The sequence below is a fragment of the Equus asinus genome, chromosome 1 (genome assembly GCF_041296235.1).
Source record: "Equus asinus isolate D_3611 breed Donkey chromosome 1, EquAss-T2T_v2, whole genome shotgun sequence".
Taxonomy (NCBI): domain Eukaryota; kingdom Metazoa; phylum Chordata; class Mammalia; order Perissodactyla; family Equidae; genus Equus; species Equus asinus.
Window position 1 is genome coordinate 100,825,612 of NC_091790.1, and position 23,108 is coordinate 100,848,719.

A 23,108-nucleotide genomic window follows, 5' to 3' on the forward strand; every position below is an offset into this window, starting at 1 on the left:
TCCTTCACCAAATAGCAACAGTGTTCTGGTGACAAGGAAGATGAAGGGTGACACTAGGTGACCAGACCCCAAATCTCAACCTGTAGGCTGGTTACCCCAGTGAGCCAGAAGTTACAATACATTGCTCACATCCGTGCTGGTCAGAGCATTGCACACACCACTAACCAGGTGCCATGGCCTGGGCTGGTGACTGGCTGAGTCACTTTAAGGTAAGTCACCTTACCCTGACCTCTCAGTCCAGACTGCAAACTCTTTGAATGCTCGTGGGAAGCAGAGCAAGCCCGTGAGTGGTCCTGAGTCTGCAGGCCCATCAGCACAGGACTTACCTGGGGCAGACTCTGCCAGGCGTCCACCTGACCTGACCACAGGAGGCTCCTCTGCTGGCAGCTGGCCCCTCCCCACTGCCTCCTGAGCTTAGTGACTGCGTTCAGCTCCGGTTCCCTCTGGGTCTGCTGAGCCATATTCATTCTCACTAGGAATGAAGGAAAGTTGAAATTGAGGCATCGTTTTACAGTTATGAAATTTGTGAAGTCTGACAACAGATATAATACCCAGTGAAATGACTGGGCACCTTTGGGAATTGCTGGTGTCAGTGGAAACAACCCTTGGGAATCAGTGTGTGTCTGTCATCTGAACCCTTCACCAGACACCAACAAGTAAGAATCTGATGATTACTTGATGTGGCCTAGATTAGCCCAAGAGAAGAGCTGATAAGCTGTGCATTTAGGGTAATAAACATGGTACTCTTTGATACACTAATCTCATCTCTGGGATCTTGATTTAAGGACATAAATGCAAAATAGAGGATATAGACACAAAGATATTAACCAAAAGCTTATTTATAGTAATGAATATTGGAACCAGCCCGACGTTTGGGAGAAGATCCGTTGCTCTGTGGGACACAATCTGGCGATAAGCGAACTAATCAGAGCGTGAAGGAAGCATTGAGTTTGCTGTTAGTGCCATCAAGTCTGATACAGGCCAGCACCCCGTCTGGTCATTCTGCACCATCCTCACACTTTCTGGCTACTGTGTGAGACAATGCTCTGTTGCTGTTTGTCGAGTTTTCACGGCCAAGTCTTTAGGTGGCCAGGTCCTTCTTCCTAATCTGTCTGAGTCTGCAAGCGCCACTGAAACCTGTCTACCATGGGTGACCCTGCTGGTATTTGAAATCCTAGTGGCAGAGTTTTCAGCATCACAGCAATGTGCAGCCACCATAGTATGACAACTGACAGATGGGTAGTGTCGTTCCCTGACCGGGAAACGAACCTAGGTCACAGGAGTGAGAGCACTGAATCTTAACCACTAGACCACCTGGGCTGGCAAGCATTTGAGGTGAGTATTTGTGTTAAAAGTCAAGAGAAAAAGTGGGATACAAGAGTGTGTGTATACTGTGCTCACAACTTAAATCTGTGCCTGGGTTGCCACCTTGGAGACTCCGTGTGTGAAGGGAGCCCGGTGGTGAGACTGTGGGTGAGCGTTTTCATCTTTTACTCAGAGTCGGATGGTGTTGCTCTCACCCCGTGTGTGTTTCACAGAAAACCCTGGAGACCACGCATCTGCGCTGTCTCCCTGGGTCTGCCCTGGCACAAACCTAGGACTGATGGGGTGTGCCAGGGGTCCCTGCAGAGGGGACTAGCTCCACATATGCCAGAGGATCCTGGGGCTAGAGCTGTGGAAGTATTTTCAACAGTGGGCAAGCAACCTTGTTCTCTGGAGGGGATCCTCTGGGGCATGCTCCCCACTGTCTCCTGGAAGTCCCTGGTGAGCCCATAGGAGCCCCTCTTTAATGTACCCTCGTTGCTTCCTTCTGTCCCCTGGCTCACCCCCCCCCACCCCCCAACTCGTGCCATCTGGAGTCACCTTCCAAATAAACTATTTGCACTGGAATCCCTGTCCCAGGGTCTCCTTCTCTGGGAAGACACTCAGGAGAGAGGACAGAGACCTTAAGTTGGGGCTGGAGTCTGAGCATCTGGCTGGGTGTATTGGGGCAGGGCCTGGAAGGTGCCAGATGAAGGTCACTGCACATGGGCAGGCCCTGGGCCCTTGACTCTCCTCTCTACCATGGCTGACTGAGGGCTTAGGGATCAGCCTGAACCTGCCCTGGCACCCCCCTTGTCGTCCTGGTCCCCCTCCCCTTGGCCTCTGTCTTCCCCAGCATGTGTTGAGTGGGTGGCTCCCTCTGAGTCAGGCCAGGGTCCATGAAACACAAGAACGGAGAGATAGCAGATTCCCTCTTCCAGCTGCCTCTGGCAGGTGGCCACACAAGAGATGTCCCCCACAGGCTGCCTTTATCAGCTCAGCCTTGGCATGGGGGCCAAGGTCTGGCCCATTCTGGTGATAGGGAGAGTTCCAGGCAAGCCTCGCAGATCCCTATCACGAGGGAGCAGAAGGCGAGTGCTGCCCACCTGGGCCGGGGGAGGGTGGGCCTATGGTCTGGGGCTCCCAGTGACACTCTGCTCCTCCAGGGTTGGTGGCGACAGGCCTGGGCAAGGGACATGGGGGCGGGGACCATGGCTGTCACATCTGGGGTCTCGGTGCACTGTCAGACCCCAGTGAATTGATCTTCTCGCTCCGCCCAGAGGAGGAGAGTGGTGTCACTGCATACTCTACCCCTAACTGTCTCCTCTGTTATCAGGCTGTTAATATTAACAACAGTTGCTAAGGATGACAGTGCAAGGGTGTGTCTCAGCCAGAGCTGGCCTAGTCCCAAGAGGGGGCTGGGGAGAGGAGGGGTCTGAGGCCAGGGGTAGGGTGGGGGGCGGCAAGTGGAAGTTTAGGGGGCCAGTGCCTGGGCCCACCCACGTCTCCCTTGCCACACCTCCTGCAGCAGAGGCCGAATGGGAACTCACTGCAGGTCTCTGGCTGGCTCAGCCCTTCTGTCATCGATTGCTTTGGGAAGTGGGTAAAGGGGAGACCCTGGCACCTCCACCTGGAGGCTCATCTAAGAGGGTGGGGCCAAAGGTGGGAGGGACAAACGAGGCAGATCATTAACCAGCTGGGAGCCCTGGGAGGTGACGTGCTCAGCTCCGTTGGTCCCCAACCCAGTCAGGCCAGGTTGTCCCTGGTGAGGAGGCTGCCTTGCTGTGCCTCCCCTGCAGCCAGCCCTCAGCTGTTCCTGCTGTCCCCTCAGGCTGGCCCTGCTTCCCCTCTGATCCTTTCAGGATGGCGGAGGCCAACCTGAGGGGCTGGCTGCTCTGGGTCCTGCTCCTGCACTTGGTGAGTCCCGGAGCCTGTGTCCAGGCCCCCGCTGCCTCCCATAGCGGGTACTGGGAAGGAGGCTGCTTGGCAACAGTGAGGGAGGGCCTGGGGTCTAGGGGGCCGGTCTCTGGACAGATGGGGATCCCAGGCACCCCAGAGGAGGGGTGCAGGTCGGGGGTCCTGGGTTGTCCAAGTTTTCAGGTCATGGGGTTAGATGGACACAAGTGTTGGGGAGGGGGCGGCTGCACCCAATATGACCGAGTGCCTCCCATCCCCAGTCTGCCGTGAATGTCCTGGCCTGAGGTGGCTGATGGGAGATCGAGGGAGGCTCCAGTCCTGGGGTGCTGGTCGGATGGGTTCAGGGGGATGACCATCTAAGGAGGATTTAGCATCTGGGGTTGGGAGGAGATCTGGGGCTCTTGCCTCTTACGTTTCTCACTTGCTTGCATGTCTGGGAGGGTGGGTGAAGGCTTTCGGCCCTGAGCAGGTGAGGACAGGGGAAGCTCTGCACAGGAGCTCCAAGAGGGGCCCCGAGATTCCGGATGTGGCCTGCAGCTTGGGCATCACCTCGGCCAACGGTGATGGCAACAGTGCCTGGCACCCCCCTGACCCGATGGAGTCAGCCCCTGACTTGTCCAGGGGCCACTGTTTCTCTGCAGGACCCCCCAGTGGCCTCCAATAGTCTCCTGGCCAACCCCTCACCGTCTGGTGTGACTTTGCTAAATGCAGCTCTGTCAGGTCACCTCCCTCTCTTCAGTGACCCTGTCACTCAGGATGAAGGCCTGGTGTACCCATCCACCCGTCACCACCAGACACTGCAGGGAGGTCCCGTGTGCTGTTCTGGCACCCATCTCCCTTAAGTCCCCTGGCAGCATGGAGCTGCCCAGCATCACTCCTCACCTCTCCTGCTCTGCATCCTTCCTACCCCCCATGCCCTCCTTGACTGCCGGTGGTGCCTTGACCTGGTGGTGCTGACCAGTGCTGGGCCCCATGGTGATGTTGCCCTGCTCCTCAGGCCCAGGGTGAGCTGTACACGCCCATTCACCAGCCTGGCTACTGCGCCTTCTATGATGAGTGCGGGAAGAACCCAGAACTGTCCGGAGGCCTGGGTACGCTGTCCAATGTGTCCTGTCTGTCCAACACGCCTGCCCGCCAAGTCACAGGCGACCACCTGACCCTCCTACAGCACATCTGCCCCCGCCTCTACACCGGCCCCAGCTCCACCTACGCCTGCTGCTCCCTCCAGCAGCTGGTGTCCCTGGAGGCCAGCCTGGCGGTCACCAAGGCCCTCTTGACCCGCTGCCCGGCTTGCTCTGACAACTTCGTGAACTTGCACTGCCACAACACCTGTAGCCCTAACCAGAGCCTCTTCATTAACGTGACCCGCGTGGCTGGGCAGGGAGGCAGCCAGCCCCGGGCTGTGGTGGCCTATGAGGCCTCCTACCAGCACAGCTTTGCTGAGCAGACGTACGACTCCTGCAGCCGGGTGCGTGTCCCCGCTGCCGCCACACTGGCCGTGAGCACCATGTGTGGCGTCTACGGCTCTGCCTTCTGCAATGCCCAGCGCTGGCTCAATTTCCAGGGGGACACAGGGAATGGCCTGGCACCCCTGGACATCACCTTCCACCTGTGGGAGCCCGGCCAGACCCCAGGGAGCGGGATGCAGCCTCTGAATGGGGAGACTGCACATTGCAATGAGTCTCAAGGGGACGGCACGGCGGCCTGCTCCTGCCAGGACTGTGCTGCTTCCTGCCCGGTCATTGCACAGCCCCAGGCCCTGGACACCACTTTCCGCCTGGGCCGGATGGCGGGTTGGCTGGCCGTCGTCATCATCCTCTGCTCACTCTTCGCTGTGCTGACTGCCTTCCTCGTGCGGCCCCGCCTGGCCTCCTGCGGGGGCAAGGGCAGGACGCTGGACCCCAAGGTGGACACCAGCCTCTTCGACAGGCTCAGCCTCGCCACCCACACCTTCCTTAGTCAGTGCTTCCAGGGCTGGGGCACATGGGTGGCCTCGTGGCCCGTGACCATCCTGGTGGTGTCTGTCGCTGTGGTGGTGGCCTTGGCAAGTGGCCTGGGCTTTATGGAACTGACCATGGACCCCGTGGAGCTGTGGTCGGCCCCCAACAGCCAAGCCCGGAGCGAGAAGGCATTCCATGACCAGCATTTTGGCCCCTTCTTCCGAACCAACCAGGTGATCTTGACAGCTCCTAACCGGCCCAGCTACCAGTATGACTCCCTGCTGCTGGGGCCCAAGAACTTCAGTGGGGTCCTGGCTCCTGACCTGCTGCTGGAGCTGCTGGAGTTGCAGGAGAAGCTGCGGCACCTCCAGGTGTGGTCGCCGGAGGAGCAGCGCAATGTGTCACTGCAGGACATCTGCTACGCCCCCCTCAACCCGCACAACACCAGTCTCTCTGACTGCTGCGTCAACAGCCTCCTACAGTATTTCCAGAACAACCGGACGCGCCTGCTGCTCACGGCCAACCAGACGCTGGCCGGGCAGACCTCCCTGGTGGACTGGAGGGACCACTTTCTCTACTGTGCCAAGTGAGTCCTTGATGGCTGTCCTGGGTGGGGGGGCCATCTGGGCCTCCCGGAACCCAGGCCAGGCACACAGCCTGGCCAAGGACCCTGCGTGCTCTGTGTCTCAGTCTCAGGGCCACAACACGCCGTTTCTCTCCACACTCCTTCTCGGGCCCCACTCCCTCAGTGGAGTTCCCGCTCACTGTAACAGATTTGCACATGGCCATCCTGGCCTTCCCAGCCCATAGCCCACTCAGCCTTTCTGCAGGGAGCAGCCTTGCACGTTCTGCTTTAAGTGTCACAGAGCAATCTGTTGGCCCCACTCTCATGTTTGTGCTTCTTCGTTTCCTCTTTGCTTCTGTGCAGGGCCTGGGCAGGCCATCATCACATAAGTAGTCCATGAGGGGCCCTCAGGCCAGGGCAGGGCCTGGGCCACAAACCCTCACACAATTCAGGGATCGGTCTCTGCTGTTTCCACTCTGCTGTGGTGCAAACAGGATGCCAATGAGTCCGTTGGGCCTCAGGACCGAGAGTGAAGGTCCGTGAACTGCCGCTCCCTGGAGGGGAACAGGTGGGCGGGCAGCGGCCGAGGCTGTCCGAGGTTGGAGTGGGCTGAGGTCCTCAAATGTCTGGTCTCAGGGCCCCTTCACACTCAGACGATGAGCTCCAGCTGGGGTAGAGGGTCTATCTACCGACATTTCCCACGTGAGAAAGTAAAACTGAGAAATGAGAAAATATTTATTAATTCTTTAAGAATAATAAGTTCATTACATGTTGACGCAAATAGCATATTTTTATGAAAAATAACAATGTTTTCCAAACAAAAAAAATCAGTGATAAGATGGCATTGTTTTGCATCTTTGCAGATCTCTTTAGTGTTTTGCTTAATAGGTGATGGCTAGGTTATGGCATCTGGTTCTCTGTTTGGTCTGTTGGTTGAAGCATAGTGGGAATTCCTGGCCTCACACACATGGAGCCGGAAGGGGGAGGAGGGCTGTAATAGCCTTTCCAGATAACTGTGGGTCTTCTTTGATGCTACATCAAAACTCAACAAGTGGTCTTTTCTTCAATGTTAGCTGCAATGTGGAATCTGAAGCCATATCAGTGAATTGTCTGTACTGTATACACTCGAGAGTGAAAAGGGCAAATAGCCTCTTAGTGTTATTATGAAAATAGTTTTGATCTTGCAGACTCTTGAAAGGGTCTCCAGGGCTCCCAGGGACCCCAGGGTGCACTTTGAGGAGAGAGCCAGGGCTCTCTACCCTCACTCCCCACCCCTCAAGGGAGCCTTGGCCCCCGGGCTGGCTCTCAGAACTGGCAGGTCAGGGAGGCAGGTCGGGCCCCAGGTGTCCAGTCCTTGCGTCGGCTTTATTTCGGTTTTAGATGCTCACAACAACTCTTGGGTGATCCAATTATCCCCATTTCAGAGGCAGGAAAACTGAGGCTCAGGGGAGTGCACGTGGTGAGCTGCTCAAGGTCACACAGCAGCCTGCACTCCCAGGAGAGCTGGTGGCCAGTGTGCTCACTTGCTCTGAGTGCCTTGTCCAGGTACCTGTGATGCGCTTCCAGAAAGGGCTCAGTTGAAGGGTGTAGAGACTTGCCCAAGGTTGCCAGGCTGGTATACTGTCCACAAAAAACAGAAATCCAAACTCAGGGCCTGGAGGGTTCTGGGTCAGTGGGAGAAGAAGGCTGTGGGCACTTGAGGCCTGCCTGGTTTGCTTGCTTTTGTCGGTGTTTAGGACTCAGGGGCTTGTGGCAGAGTCTGGGGGCTCAGGTCCTGGCCCCCACCATGGGGGACCTTGTGTGTGATGCTCACCCACCCACATCATCTGGAATGAGATGATGATGGAGCCTGCAGGATCAGGCTGGTGTAGGGGGAGATGAGAGCTCCGGCAGCCCCTGCTCTGGGGAGCTCCAGTCCACTCTGTGTTGGGCCGCGTGATATTTTATTGGGAGAAATGGTTCTGACACAGGGTCAGGCGATGGTGCTGGGGGCCTGGGGTGGGGTGCTGGGGCTGTGGTGATGGGAGCAGGAATGGGCTAGGAATGGTCTTTCCCTCTCCTTCTAGTGCCCCACTCACCTTTAAAGATGGCACAGCCCTGGCACTGAGCTGCATGGCTGACTATGGGGCCCCCGTCTTCCCTTTCCTCGCCATAGGGGGCTACAAAGGTAAGCTGAGTGGCTCCAGGGGAGGCCAACAAGGGGGAATATGGGGCAGGAGTAATGGACAGGAAGGTGGGGTGATGATGGGCTTCCTGCTGCCTGGGGTGGGCTTGAGGGGGCTGCAGACCTGCCTGTCCTGCCTTTCTCTGCCACCTCCTGCATCTTCTCCTGTGCTGCTCAGATCCTCTGGTCTTGTGCCTGGGCCCAAAGGCCTTGCCCTTGGCTGAGAGAGGGAAGTGGGGTGTAGGGGGTCAGACAATGACTCGGTTGAGGGAGGTGGGGAGAGGGGAGGCAGGGGTGCAGCTGGAGCCAGGGAGGAGAGGCAGAGTGAGGCTGGAATGGGGGTGGAGGAGGCAGGGGTGAGGATGGCGTGTGGGGAGGGGAGGCAGGGGTGAGGATGGAGGACGGGGAGCGGGAGTGTGGCCGGAGGGTGGCTGAGCATTTCTCATCCCAGGGAAGGACTATTCTGAGGCTGATGCCCTGATAATGACCTTCTCCCTCAACAATTACCCTTCTGGGGACCCCCGGCTGGCCCAGGCTAAGCTCTGGGAGTGGGGCTTCTTAGAGGAGATGCGAGCCTTCCAGCGTCGGACAGCCGGCATGTTCCAGGTCACATTCATGGCAGAGGTAGGGGCTGTGGGTCCCCGGCTCCAGGGGATGACCCAGGTGTCTTCGGGTGGGTTCCTGTGTCCCTGTCCTGGCCTCCCCCCTCCTGAGTGACCCTGGGCCAGTGGCCGCCTGCTCAGGAGGATGGAGTGATGTGACAATGTTCTTGCAGCCTTGCTGGGCTCACAGTGGGCCACGCATGTAGCACCCACTGACGAAGCTCTTGGGAGCCAGGCTGGCTGGAGCTGGCGTGGTCAGTGGGGCTGGTTGGGTGTATGTCCACAGCGCTCCCTGGAGGATGAGATCAACCGCACCACATTCCAGGACCTGCCCATCTTTGCTGTCAGCTACATAGTCATCTTCCTGTACATCTCCCTGGCCCTGGGCAGCTACTCCAGCTGGCGCCGAGTGCGGGTGAGAAGTAGGAGGGGCACAGCGAGGGTGGAATGGCGCATAAGGGTGTCTAGAAGCTTTCCAACTAGAGCATCTTGAAACAGCAAAGCAGACCACTCAGAGTGGCTCCCCCAAGGGGTGACAATTCTTGGAAGTCTTCTGATTCAAAAGGCCATTTGAGCTTTCATTCTGCTCCCTGACACCCCGACTTGTGCAAATGCAAAGCTAATATTTAAAATGTCTTACAATGTGTGCTCAAGAAAAAAGTGGCAGGCTCGTGTGGGCCTGCCCTTGCTCTGCGGAGTGGCTGGAACACAGAAGCACTGAGCAAGCCCGCCTGCTGCCCACTGCCTTCCTCTAGCTGGGGGTGGGGGCACATTGGGCAGCCCTGCAGCCAGGAGGCTGAGCCTGGTCTCATTGCAGGTGGACTCCAAGGCCACACTGGGCCTGGGCGGAGTGGCTGTGGTGCTGGGAGCGGTTGTGGCTGCCATGGGCTTCTTCTCCTACCTGGGCATCCCCTCCTCGCTGGTGATCCTTCAAGTGGTGCCTTTCCTGGTGCTCGCTGTAGGGGCTGACAACATCTTCATCTTTGTTCTTGAGTACCAGGTAAGAGGGCAGGAGTTCTGCATGCCCCCAGCCACCCCTCCACTCCCAGACACAACCCTGTTGGGCTTCTTGCAGACTCTTCTTAGGCATTGACGTTCATGTTTAAAATTCCTGCAGAAAACGCAGTGCTTTGCGTTTATCTTTCACATAAATACGTTCATACCACGTGTGTCACCTGAACTTGGTCTCTGTCAGCCCCACATGCTGTTGGTAAGGGAGTCACACAGCACTTTGGAGCCACCTCCCATCTTTGTGCTGACACACAGCAGTCCATGGAAGGACAAGTCAGTAGATTTAGCCTCTCCCATTGGTGAACATTTAGGGTTCTAGTGATGTGTTGGAGCAAGGATGCCATGCACATCCTGAACCACGCCAAGCGTTCCTCTGGGTCAGACCCTGAGAAGTGGAAGACGTGGCAGAGCAGAGTGTTAGCAGGGTCCACTCCAGACTAGGGAAGGTCAGGCTAGTTCCTCAGGCCTGGCTGGGTCTGTGGGCAATGGCCTTGCCTCGGGGAGTGAGGGCACGTGTCAGCTCCCTGCTGGCCTGTGAGGGACGGAGTCCTTGGCAGGCTCTGGACCCTGTCCCTGCTTTCTTCACACAGAGACTGCCCCGGAGGGCCGGGGAGAAACGGGAGGCCCACATTGGCCGAGCCCTGGGCAGGGTGGGCCCGAGCATGCTGCTGTGCAGCCTCTCTGAGGCCATCTGCTTCTTCCTAGGTGAGCCTGGGCAGCTCCTCCCCACCAAGTGCCACTTGGAGGTAGTTGGGTGTGGGCAGCCCCCTTCCCTCTGCACCCATTTCTGAGCAGGCTTCCCACCCTGAGGTTCACTCCTGCCCCCCCCAGGGGCCTTGACCTCCATGCCGGCTGTGCGAACCTTTGCCTTGACCTCCGGTTTCGCGGTGATCCTTGACTTTCTGCTGCAGATGTCAGCTTTTGTGGCCCTGCTTTCTCTCGACTGCAGGAGGCAGGAGGTAGGGGCAGCGGCAGGACCGAGCACCCATCCCCAGCCCCATTTTGGCAGGGGTGGGATACCTCCACTTTGCAGAGAGGCTCAGAGAGCGGGGCTGGGTGCAGCAACAACATGCTGGAATATTTAGCTATGTGGTCCCCAATGTCTTATAGAAAAGTAATTCCATTTTGGTGATTTTGGGGAATATGATGAAACCTCTTAAAGTACAAGAGGTCACGAAATAAAATACAAATGGGAGGTTGACAGGGAGCTGTTGTTTCCGGGATGGTGCAAAATTCAAAGATATTTTATAAAGGTAGTAAATAAAAGCAAAGAAAACAGCACACTGGCGTGTCCCCATGGCACGCTGCTGGCAGGGGCACATGAGGAAGGTGGCTCTCCCAAGGGAGGGAGGCGGTCCCGGGATCTGCTTTGGGGCCACCTTGAGGCGCTGCCTCCACCCAGGCCTCGCGGCTGGACTTCTGCTGCTGCTGCAGCGCCCGGGAGCTGCCCCCGCCGGCCCAGAGCGAGGGGCTCCTGCTCCGGTCCTTCCGAAAGTTCTACGCCCCGCTGCTGCTGCACCCGGTTACCCGCGCCGTCGTGGTGAGTGGGGCCGGGGGGAGGCTGTCCCTGGCAGACTTGATCCTCCTTTGCCTGTCGTCGGAGGGGCTAGGGCGGCTGGGATTCAGGTCTGCCCAACTGCAGACTGTTTCCCATGACACCCTGACCAGACCCCAAGTGGGAGGCGGCGGGGAGGCGTTGGGCAGGGCGGCTCTCACGCGGTGGCTTCCTCCTCAGCTGCTCGGGTTCCTGGCCCTGTTTGGAGGGTGTCTCTATCTCGCGAGCCACATCAGCGTGGGGCTGGACCAGGAGCTGGCCCTGCCCAAGGTGAGCCGAGCCCCGTGACCTCCAGTGGGTGCCCTCCCTCCCCTGCCCTCAGTCCCCTGGGATTCGGGGAGGCTCAGCAGCACACAGACGGTGGCCCAGGACTGCTCACCGTGTGGACCTGGGGAGAGGAGTTGCATCGATGTGCAAAAAGCTCAGGAGCCCAGCCCCACGCTGTGTGAGGGAGATGACCGGGCAGGCATGTGGAGGGCTGGCCACGTGAGATGATCGTCCAGGCAGAAGGACCCAAAGCTGGCTCAGCGCCCGCCCTGTGCTGGCTGCTCCACATCCTCAGGCCTGGGTACACAGCAGCTCGCTATGGAACGGTCCCCTGATAGGCATCGAGGGTCGTGGGCTCTGGGGAAGGAAAGACCCCCGGGGCTCAAGGGGTCTAAGAGGCTCCTGGGTGGAGGAGAGGTTTTGGGGGTTCCGAGCATGTGTAGGATTTGCAGAGGGAGGCAGCGAGGGTGACAGTACTGACCCATGGGAGGCTGGGAGGAGCCAAGGCACATTTCCTGGGCATGGGAGTGGCCATGGGTGGGGGTGTGGAAGGAGTGTGGACCAAGCCCCACAGCTGGAGGCCAGGGGGAAGGGTGCTGACCACCAGGCCGGGGCCAGCAAGTGTATGGGGTTGACAGGCACCACACATCTGCAAGTCCAGGGACCCACTGCTCCTCTGCGTGTGCAACCAGAGGCTGTGTGAGCTGGTGGCTGGGGCAAGAAAGTCTGTGTGCCTGGGCTACCAGAGAGAAAGAGCATTCTGGGGACACAGACATTCAGGGCCACTCTAGGGACAGAGACGGGGGTCTGGGTGCTGGCAGCCGGCCTGGAATGAGCAGCCTGGATCGCCATCTGCAGGTGGCCTTGGAAGCGAGATGAGGAGGGAAGAGAGTGGACAGCCAGGACGGCACCTTCGAGCCACCACAGGGAACAAGAGGAGGTGGCAAAGCCAGCAAGAGTCCAGAATAATCCTGCCACCCATGGTGGCCCTGGGGGCTGCTCGCAGGACTGAGGGGAATAGGGTTCCTAGGGCCCCCAGAGCGGGTATCAGGGATCTGGTGCAAGAAGGGGGCAAGAGGGGCAAGCCGGGGGGCGAGGAGGAAGTTGCTGGGCTGCAAGACCCAGCCGAGGTTTTATGTTTATGCCCTTTGTTGATTTTTCTTTGGGGGAGATTTGTTTGTTTCTTATTACTTTCAAAAACTTTATTTCTTTCAATTTTTTTATTCTAGTAAGATACTCATAAAATTTACCATTTTAACTAGTTTTAAGTGGCGTTAAGTACATTCACATTGTTGTGCAACCATCACTGCCATCCATCTCCGCAGCTCTTTTCATCCTGTAAAACTGAAACTCTGTCCCCATTAAAATTAAACACTAACTCCCATCCCCCTCCCCCCAGCCCCTAGCACCCACCATTCTATTTTCTGTCTCTGAATTTGACTTCTCTAGGTACCTCATATAAGTAGAATCAGACAGTATTTGTCTTTCTATGACTGGCTTGTTTCACTGAGTATCATGTCCTCAAGGTTTATTCATGCTGTAGCATGTGTCAGAATTTCCTTCCTTTTAAGGCTGAATAATATTCATATATATATATATATGAATATATATGAATATATATATGAATATGTATATACCACATTTTGCTTATCCATTCATCTGTCCATGGACAATTGGGTTGCTTACACGTTTTAGCTGTTGTGAATAATGCTGCTATGACATGAGTGTACAAATATCTCTTTGAGACCCTGCTTTCAATTCTTTTGGGTATATACCCACAGGTGGAGTTGCTAAATCATATGGCAATTCTCATTTTAATTTTTTGAGGATCCACCACACTGTTTTCCACAGCAGCTGCACCATTTTACATTCCCACCAACAGTGCACAGGATTCTAATTTCTCCAAATCCTTGCCAACACTTGTTTTCTGTTTTTTTGTTTTGTTTTGGATTTTTCTTTTAAAGATTTTATCTTTCCTTTTCCTCCCCACACCCCCTGGTACATAGTTGTGTATTTTCAGTTGTGGGTCCTTCCGGTTGTGGCATGTGGGATGCCGTCTCAGCATGGCCCGATGAAGGGTGCCATGTCCGTGCCCAGGATTCAAACTGGCGAAACCCTGGGCTGCCGAAGCAGAGCGCGCGAACTTAACCAAGCAGAGCGTGCGAACTTAACCACTCAGCCACGGAGCTGGCCCCTGTTTTGTTTTTTATAGTAGCCATACAATGGGTGTGAGGTGGTATCTCATTGTGGTTTTGATTTACATTTCCCTAATGGTTAGTGATGTTGAGTATCTTTTCATGTATTGGCCATTCCTCTATCTTCTTTGGTGAAACGTCTATTCAAATCTTTTGCTCATTTTTGAATCAGGGTTTTTTTGTTGTTGAGTATTAAGAGTTCTCTAAATATGCTACATATTAATCCCTTATCTGATACATGATTTGCAGGTATTTTCTCCATTTATGTTGGTTGCCTTTTCACTCTATTGGTAATGTCCTTTGATGCACAAAATTTTTTTTTCATAAAGTCTAATTTGTCAATTTTTCCTTCTGTTAACTGTGCCTTGGTGTCATATTCAAGAAGAAATCATCACCAAATTCGATGTTTTGAAGCTTTTCTCCCGTTTTCTTCTAAGAATTTTATAGTTTTAACTCTAAACTCTTAAGTTTAGGTCTTTGATACATTTTGAGTTGATTTTTGTTTGTAAGTATGTATATTTTTGAAAGTCCAACTTCACTTTTGCATGTGGACATCAGTTTTCCCAGCACCATTTGTTGAAAAGACTGTCCTTTCCCCACTGAATAGTCTTGGCAACCCTGTCAAAGATCATTTCACCATGTATGTGAGGGTTTATTTCTGGGCTCTCTATTCTATTCCACTGGTCTATATCTCTGTCTTTATGTCAGTATCACACTATTCTGATTACTGTATCTTTGTGGCAAACTTTGAAATCAGCAAATTTGAGTCCTCCAACTTTGTTTTTCTTTGTCAAGATTGTTTTGGCTATTTGGGTCCCTCGAGATTCCAACATGAATTTTAGGATAGATTTTTCTATTTCTGCAAAAAAGTCATTGGGACTTTGAAAGGGATTGCATTGAATCTATAGGTCACTTTGGGTAATATTGACATCATAACAATATTAAGTCTTCTAACCTGTGAACATGGGACGTCTTTCCATTTATTTCTGTCTTCTTTAATTTCTATCAGCAATGTCTGGTAGTTTTCAGTGTATCAGTCTTTCACCTCCTTGGCGAGGGTAATTTCTAAGTATTTTATTCTTTTTGATGCTATTGTAAATGGAATTGTTTTCTTAATTTCCTTATTGGATTATTCACTGTTCATGTATAGAACTCCAACTGATTTTTGTGTGTTGCTTTTGTAATCTGCAACTTTGCTGAATTTGTTTATTGGTTCAAACAGATTTTTACTGGAATTTTAGAGTTTTATGTACGTAAGATCATGTAATCTACAAACAGAGATCATTTTACTTCTTCCTTTCCAGTTCGGGTGCCTTTAATTTCTTTTTCTTGCCTAATTGCTCTGGCTAGGACTTCAGTACTATGTTGAATAGAAGTGGTGAGAGTGGGCATCCTTGTCTTGTTCCTGATCTTAGAAGAAAAACTCTCAGTCTCTCACCAGTGAGTATGATGTCAGCTGTGGGATTTCTGTATCTGACTTTATCATGTGGAGGAAATTTCTTGTATTCTACTTTTCTGAGTTTTTTTTTTTTTAATCATGAAAGGATGTGGGATTTTGTCAAATGCTTTTTATACCTCAATTGAGATGACTGTGTGATTTTTCCCCTCATTCTATTAAACTTGTGCATCACATTATTTTCATATGTTGAGCCATTCTTGCATTGTAGGAGCAAATCCCAGTTGGTCATGTTGTATGATCCTTTTAATATATTGTTGAATCCAACTTGCTAGTATTTTGTTGAGGACTTTTGCATGAATATTCATAAGGGATATTTGTCTGTAGTTTTTCTTTTCTTGTAGTGTTTTTGTCTGGCTTTTGTATCAGGGCAATGCTGGCCTTATAGAATGAGTGAAAAGTGTTTCCTCCTCTTTGATTTTTTCGAAGAGTCTGAGGAGTATTGATATTAGTTCCTCTTTATTTTTATATATTTTTAAGATTTTATTTTTCCTTTTTCTCCACAAAGCCCCCCGGGACATTGTTGTATATTTTTAGTTGGGGGTCCCTCTAGTTGTGGGATGTGGGACGCTGCCTCAGCATGGCCTGATGAGTGGTGCCATTTCCACACCCAGGATCTGACCGGTGAAACCCTGGGCCACTGAAGCGGAGCATGTGAACCCAACCACTCGGCCACAGGGCCAGCCCCAGATATTAGTTCCTCTTTAAATGTTTGGTAGAACTCACCTGTGAAGCCATCAAGACCAGGGCTTTTCTATGTTGGGGATTTTTTTTTTTTATTACTGATTCACTCTCCTTACTAGTTATAAGTCTATTCAGATTTTCTGTTTCTTCTTCTTTTTTATTTTCTTAAGATTGGTACCTGAGTTAACATCTGTTGCCAATCTTCTTTTTTTCTTCTTCTTCTTCTTCTCCCCAGAGCTCTTCAGTACATAGTTGTATATTCTAGTTGTGAGTGCCTCTGGTTGTGCTGTGTGGGATGCCGCCTCAGCATGCCTTGATGAGCCATGCCATGTCCACACCCAGGATCCGAACCGTGAAACCCTGGGCTGCTGAAGCGGAGCACAGGAACTTAACCACTCGCCCACTAGGCCAGTCTTTGGATTTTCTATTTCTTCTTGATTCAGTCTTGGTAGGCTTTGTGTTTCTAAGAACTTATCCATTTTGTCTAGGTTATCCCATTTGTTGGTGTACAATTGTTCGTAGTACTTATAGTTCTTTTTATTTCTATAGAGTCAGTAGTTATGTTCCTACTTTAGTAATCTGAGTCTTTTTTTTTCTTAGTTCACCTAAAGGTTTGTTAATTTTGTTAATTTTTGTGAAGAACCAATTCTTGATTTTGTTGATTTTCTATATTATTTTCCTATTCTCTATTTTATTTGTCTCTGTTCTAATCTTTATTATTTCCTTCCTCCTGCTAGCTTTGGGTTTAGTGCCCCCCCTCCCCCCGCCCCAGTTCCTTAAGTTGTATAGTTAGGATGATGATTTGAGATCTCTTTTTTTCAATTGAGTTCATAATAGTTTATAACATTGTGAAATTTCAGTTGTACATTATTATTTTTCAGTCACCATATAAGTGCTCCCCTTCACCTCTTGTGCCCAATCCCCAACCCTCTTTCCCCTGGTAACCACTAAACTGCTCTCTTTGTCTATCTTCCACATATGAGTGAAATCATACTGTGTTTTTCTCAGTCTGGCTTATTTTGCTTAACATAATACCCTCAAGGTTCACTCATGTTGTTGTGAATGGGACGATTTTGTCTTTTTTATGGCTGAGTAGTATTCCATTGTATATATATGTCACATCTTCTTTATCCATTCATCAGTCGATGGGCACTTGGGTTGCTTCCATGTTTTGGCTATTGTGAATAATGCTGCAATGAACATAGGGGTACATAAGTCTCTTTGAATTATTGATTTCAAGCTCTTTGGATAGATACCCAGTAGTGGGATAGCTGAGTCATATGGTATTTCTATTTTTAATTTTTTTGAGAAATATCCGTACTGTTTTCCATAGTGGCTGCATCAGTTTGCATTCCAACCAGCAGTGTGTTAGGGTCCCCTTTTCTCCACAATGTCTTCAACATTTGTTATTTTTTGTTTTGGTGATTATAGCCGTTCTAATGGGTTTAAGGTGATATCTAAGTGTAGTTTTGATTTGAATTTCCCTGATGACATCTCTTCATGTGCCTATTGGCCATTTGTGTATCCTCTTTGGAAAAATGTCTGTTCATATTCTCTGCCCATCTTTTGATTGAGTTGTTTGTTTTTTTGTTGTTCAGTGTGTGAGTTCTTTATATATTATGGAGATTAACCCCTCGTTGGATATAAGATTTGCAAATATTTTCTCCAAGTTGGTGGTTTATCTTTTCATTTTGATCCTGGTTTCCTTTTCCTTGCAGAAGCTCTTTAGTCTGTTGAAGTCCTACTTGTTTGTTTTTTCTTTCCTTTCCCTTGTCCGAGTAGATATGGTATTCAAAAAGATCCTTCTAACACCGATGTCAAACAGTGTACTGCCTATATTTTCTTCTAAGAGTTTTATGGTTTCAGGTCTTACCTTCAAGTCTTTGATCCATTTTGAGTTAATTTTTGTGTATAGTGAAAGTAATGGTCTACTTTCATTCCTTTGCATGTGGCTCTCCAGTTGTCCCAACACTATTTATGGGGAGATTTCCTTTTTTAATGTAAACATTTACAGCTATAAATTTCTTCTTTAGCCTCCCTTTTGCTGTGTCCCAAAAGTTTGTATGTCATGCTTTCATTTTTATTTGCCTCTAAGTATTTTTTAATTTCCCTTGTGATTTGTTCTTTGACCCATTGGTTGTATGAGTGATGTATAATTTGCACAAGTTTGTGAATTTTCCAGTTTTCCTGCTGTTACTGATTTCTAAATTCATCCCATTATGGTCAGAGAATATACATCGTATGATATACTTATTTTTAAATGTTGGGATTTAAATTATGGCCCAACACATGGTTTATCCTGGAGATTGTCCCACGTGTATTTGAGAAGAAGGTGTATTTCGTTCTTGTTGGGTGGAGTGTTCTGTATTTGTCTGTTAGATCCAGTTGGTTTAGTGTGTTGTTCAAATCTTCTATTTCCTTACTCATCTTCTGTCTGGGTGTCCTATGCATTATTGAGAGTTGGGTCTTGAACTCTCCTACTATTATGGTAGAATGTTCTATTTCTCCCTTAAATTCTGTCAATTTTTGCTTGATAGATTCTGATGGCCTGTCATTAGGTGTGTAGATGTTTATTCACACTTATTTTTTGCCTTATTGAACCTTTCACTTATACATAATATCCTTCTTAGTTTCTTGTAAACTTTTGACTTAAAGTCCATTTTGTCTGATATTAGTATAGCCACCCCTCCTCTCTTTTGGTTACTGGTTGCATAGATTATCTTTTCCCATCCTTTCACTTTCAAGTTGTGGGTATATTTGGATCTCAAGTGAGTCTCTTGTAGACATCATATAGTTAGATCACGTGTTTTTATCCATTCTGCCAATCCTGTCTTACGATTGGAGCGCTTAATCTGTTTACATTTAAAGTAATTATTGATGAGGAGAGACTTTTGTCATTGTGCTATTTTCTATATGCCCTGTCCCTTTTTTGACTCTCATTTCCTTATTACTGACATCTTTTATGTTTAGTTGATTTTTATTAGGGAAACTTTAAAATCCTCTTATCATTTCCTGTTGTGGATATTCTATAGCTATTTTCTTTGTGGTTACTATGGGGGTTACATTAAATATCCTAAAATCATAACACTCTAATTTGAATTTATATCAGCTCAACTTCAATAACATACAAAAATTGCTCCTTTACAGCTCCCTCCCATCTCCTTTCAGTTACTGCTGTCACAAGATTACATATTTATGCAGTGTGTACCCCAAAACATAGACTAATAATTTTTTATGTATTGATCTCTTATATCATATAGAAATAAAAAACTGGAGTTACAAACCAAAGTTACAATAATACTGGCTTTTATAATTTTCAGTGTATTTACCTTTATCAGGGATCTTTATTTCTTTATATGGCTTTAAGTTATAATCCAGCTTCCTTTCATTTCAACCTGAAGGACTCCTTCAAGCATTTTTGCAGTGCAGGTCTTGTGGTAATGAACTGCTTCAGCATTTGCTTATCTGGGAATGTATCAATTTCTCCCTCAGTTTTGAAGGTCAATTTTGCCAGAAATAGGATTCTTGGTTGACAGGGTTTTTTTTCCTTTAGAATTTTGAATATACAAACCCACTGCCTTCTGGCCTCCAAGGTTTCAGATGAGAAATATGGTTATAATCTCATCGAGAGAGCCTTTGGATGTGATGAGTTTCTTCTCTCTTGTTGCTTTCAAAAATTTGTGTTTGTCTTTCCCTTTCAATAGTTGGATTGTAATGTGCCATGGTGTAGGTTTCTTTGAGTTTATCCTCCTTAGCATTTGTTAAGCTCCTGAATGTTTACCTTTATATCTTTCATCAAATTGGGGAAATTTTTGCCACTATTTCTTCGATTTCTCTTTTCCTTCTGACATTCCCATGGTTGTGTATGTTGGTCTGCTTGAGGATGTCCCACAGGTCCCTTAGGCTCTGGTCACTTGTCTTTATTCTCTTCTTTCTGTTCCCCATTTGATAATTTCAATTGTCCTATCTTCATATTTGCTAACTCTTCTTCTGACTGCTCAAATAAGCTTTTGAATCCCTATAGTGAATTTTTCATTCAGTTATTGTACTTTTCAGCTTCAGAGTTTCTTTTTGGTTCCGTTTTATGTTTGCTCTTTATTGACCTTTCCATTTTGCTCATGCATTGTTTTCTGGACTTTGTCCATATCTTATTTTAACTCTTTGAGCTTCTCTAAGACAGTTCTTTTAAAGTCTTTATCTAATGCATCCATTATCTGGTCTTTCTTGGGGATGGTTTCTGTTGATTAATTTTTATTCCTCGATATGGGTCATACCTTTCAGATTCTTTGTATGTATTGTGATTTTTTTGTTAAAAAATGGGCAGCTGGGTCTTATCTTGTGATAACGCTAGAGATCAGCTTCTCTCCTTCCCCATGGTTTGCTTTTTTTGTTAATTTTATTTTTGCTGGTGTCTCTGTCCTGGGGATCATCCTGAGGTGTAAAGTTGAAGTCTTATTAGGTCTTTTCTAAGCCCATGAGTTTCCCTGGGTATGTATGGTGACTGTCTAAATTTTCCCATATGTGTAGTTGCTTTTGAATGTCTTATTCCTTAAATGTCTGGCTCCCAAAAGGAGAAGAAGGGAAATATGGAGGGGAAAAACAATAAATCAGGCACTTGTCCTTTAAATATCTTGGAAGTCACTTGAGCTTGAGGTGGTGGAGGTTATAATGGTGGGCTGACTCTGTGTCTGCACCACTGAGATCAGAAGCAGCAATCAGTGATCAGAACACAGGTCCCTGATATTTAAGGGATGGAGTCCTTATAGCCCACCCTGGATCCTGCAAGCTGTGTGCAAACTGTTCCTGGAATGCATGTGTGTCTGCCTGCCACAGGGCTGGAAGGTCAAGGGGTGGATAGCTGCTATCATGCTAAGAGCTGAAATTGATTGAAATTAGCTTTCCCTAGAAGCTTCAAGCCCTCAATAGACCCCAGAGTTCCAAAATAGTTACATCAAAAATATTCTACCAGTGCAGTTGTTGTGTAGGTGGGGAAATGGATTCCTGGTGCTTCCTACTCCACCATCTTCCCTGACATCACTCTGAGGTTTTATGTCGTGGGAGAAGAGAAGGTCATGAAGATGCCCAGTGCACGGCCCTGAGGGTGTGCACATGGATGTTTACATGTGCATGCATATGTAGGCTTTTGTTACAGACCAACTTGTTAGACTGTGGCTATGCCAATTTGGATGACAGGAGGGGCTAAAATTACACGTATGTGCATGTTTGTGTGTGTGTGAGTGTGTTCATGTAGGGTGGAATGTGTTGTTCTGTGCTTAAACCTACGTGAGTGTATTCTGTGCATGTACCTGTGATTATACTTGGATGTGTGTAACTTAGAGTGAGTACACCTCCAGCTGTGTATCTCTGTAATGGAACTGTACATGTACCTCTGTAAGCATGTATGTCTATGCATGTATCTCTTGTGTGTACCTTTGTGCCTATATCTCTATGAATGTGTACCTCTGTGAGCATGTACTTCTGTGAGTGTGTACCTCTGTGAGAATGTACCTCCATGTGTGTCCTTCTGTGAGCATGTACCTCTGTGCCTGTACCTCTGTCAGTGTGTACCTCTGTGCATGTACCTCTGTGTGTCTACCTCTGTGTGTCTACCTCTGTGTGTCTACCTCTTGTGTGTACCTCTGTGCGCATGTACCTCTGTGAGCATGAGTCAGAGCAAGCCTGTTGGGGTGCATCTGGCCCCAGCCTCACTGACTGTCCTCTGTTCCAGGACTCGTACCTGCTTGACTATTTCCTCTTTCTGAACCGCTACTTTGAGGTGGGGGCCCCAGTCTACTTTGTCACCACTGGGGGCTATAACTTCTCTAGTGAGGCGGGTATGAATGCCATCTGCTCCAGTGCAGGCTGCGACAGCTACTCCTTAACCCAGAAGATCCAGTACGCCACTGAGTTCCCCGAGCAGTGAGTGCCCTGGCCTGCCTCTGTCTGTGCCCTCCAACCCCTCTAGTCCTCCCTTCTGCCCACCCTGATGCCCTCTCCTGCCCTGATGCCCACCTGCTGCCATGTGCCTGGAGAGGCCCAGTGTGGCTAGCCTGGCCCTGCCCTGTGACCCTCTCTCCCTCAGGTCTTACCTGGCCATCCCAGCTTCCTCCTGGGTGGACGACTTCATTGACTGGCTGACCCCATCCTCCTGTTGCCGCCTTTATACCTCTGGCCCCAATAAAGACGAGTTCTGCCCCTCAACTATCAGTAAGTGTAGGGCCTCTTGGGGCTCATGGCCCACCACAGCTTGGGGAAACTGAGGCAAGAGAAAGGACAGGCCTGGAGAGGCTCTCTTAGCACCCCCACTCCCACCCCTCCAGTCCGGGTGGGCCAGGCTCGGAGCACAGGTATGGGTGACCATGCTGAAATGTGCGGTTCAGCTGGACCTCTGGGCACTCATGCACTCATGCCCCTCCTGACTTGTGCTCACACTCTTTGGGCACGCTGGTGCTCATGGCAGTGGCAGTTGGGAGTGAGAGCTGAGCGTGGCATGTGACCCTGTCCTGGAGTAGCCGCCTTTGTCAGTGGAGTGGGGAGGCCCCATGGGGACTGTTTCTCTGCCTCAAACTTCCCTTCCTCACCCGCCCGTAGGTGTCGGCCATTTCCATAACTGAGAGGGGAGCTCCTCCCAAAGTTAGACAAGTGCAAGTCCCTCTAGAGTACACAGCCGCATGCCTGTTGCAGGGGCCAGGCGTGCTCGGGGACTGGGATGGAAAAGGAGTGGAAGGAAGGGCAGAGCAGGGGCTGCCAGCTCTGGGGGTGCCGCTGCCCGGAGCCCCTGCTCTCTTTGCAGACGCTCTGGCCTGCCTGAAGTACTGTGTGAGCTTCACGCTGGGTCCCGTCCGGCCATCGGTGGAGCAGTTCCACAAGTACCTTCCTTGGTTCCTGAATGACCCACCCAACACCAACTGTCCCAAAGGGTAGGCTGGGTGGGGCATCCCCAGGGGAGGATGATGGTGTGTGTGCCACAGGGGGAGCACGAGTGGCAGGAGGCTGTGCGGGGCCTCAGGGGCCGGTTGTGAGCCAGGCAGATGGAGGGGCCTGGTCCCTGGCTAAGCCTTTGCTCTGGCCTTCTCCTTGCAGCGGGCTGGCAGCATACAGCACCTCTGTGGATTTGGGCCCTGAGGGCCAGGTTTTAGGTAAGTATGGCCTCACCTGGAGAGGAAGACCAGAGTCAGCTGCTCTGGGGGGCTCCTAGCAGCCGCAGGGACTGGCCTCTCAATCTCGCATCTTCTCTCCTTCCTGCTTCATGGGGGCCTTCTAACCATCCCCGCCCTGTCCTCAGAGGTCACGTTATCAGCTCCACGTCCTCACACTTCACCCTGCCCCCCAGTCCATGGTCAGTGCGGCACTCACGGATTCTTTCAGGGGTTGATGCCACACTTGGGAGCCACCCACACCCCTTTCTCTCATGCACAGTTCACAGCCAGATGTGGGCTGTGGGCAGCTG

The 23,108-nt window shown here is 50.5% G+C and overlaps 1 protein-coding gene across 1 annotated transcript in view; it reads left to right on the top strand.

Moving 5' to 3' along the window:
• Nucleotides 1-3,011: 3,011 nt before the first annotated feature.
• Nucleotides 3,012-23,108, top strand: part of NPC1L1 (NPC1 like intracellular cholesterol transporter 1) — a 29,024-nt gene continuing 8,927 nt past the window's right edge. The window contains exons 1-14 of the mRNA XM_014828397.3: nucleotides 3,012-3,219; nucleotides 4,217-5,745; nucleotides 7,791-7,891; nucleotides 8,340-8,512; nucleotides 8,777-8,905; nucleotides 9,308-9,490; nucleotides 10,092-10,206; nucleotides 10,333-10,460; nucleotides 10,904-11,041; nucleotides 11,237-11,326; nucleotides 21,387-21,577; nucleotides 21,741-21,865; nucleotides 22,452-22,578; nucleotides 22,742-22,797. Coding sequence (XP_014683883.3) covers nucleotides 3,166-3,219; nucleotides 4,217-5,745; nucleotides 7,791-7,891; nucleotides 8,340-8,512; nucleotides 8,777-8,905; nucleotides 9,308-9,490; nucleotides 10,092-10,206; nucleotides 10,333-10,460; nucleotides 10,904-11,041; nucleotides 11,237-11,326; nucleotides 21,387-21,577; nucleotides 21,741-21,865; nucleotides 22,452-22,578; nucleotides 22,742-22,797 — 3,139 coding nt within the window. The 5' untranslated portion in view covers nucleotides 3,012-3,165. The remainder of the gene's footprint in view (nucleotides 3,220-4,216; nucleotides 5,746-7,790; nucleotides 7,892-8,339; nucleotides 8,513-8,776; nucleotides 8,906-9,307; nucleotides 9,491-10,091; nucleotides 10,207-10,332; nucleotides 10,461-10,903; nucleotides 11,042-11,236; nucleotides 11,327-21,386; nucleotides 21,578-21,740; nucleotides 21,866-22,451; nucleotides 22,579-22,741; nucleotides 22,798-23,108) is intronic.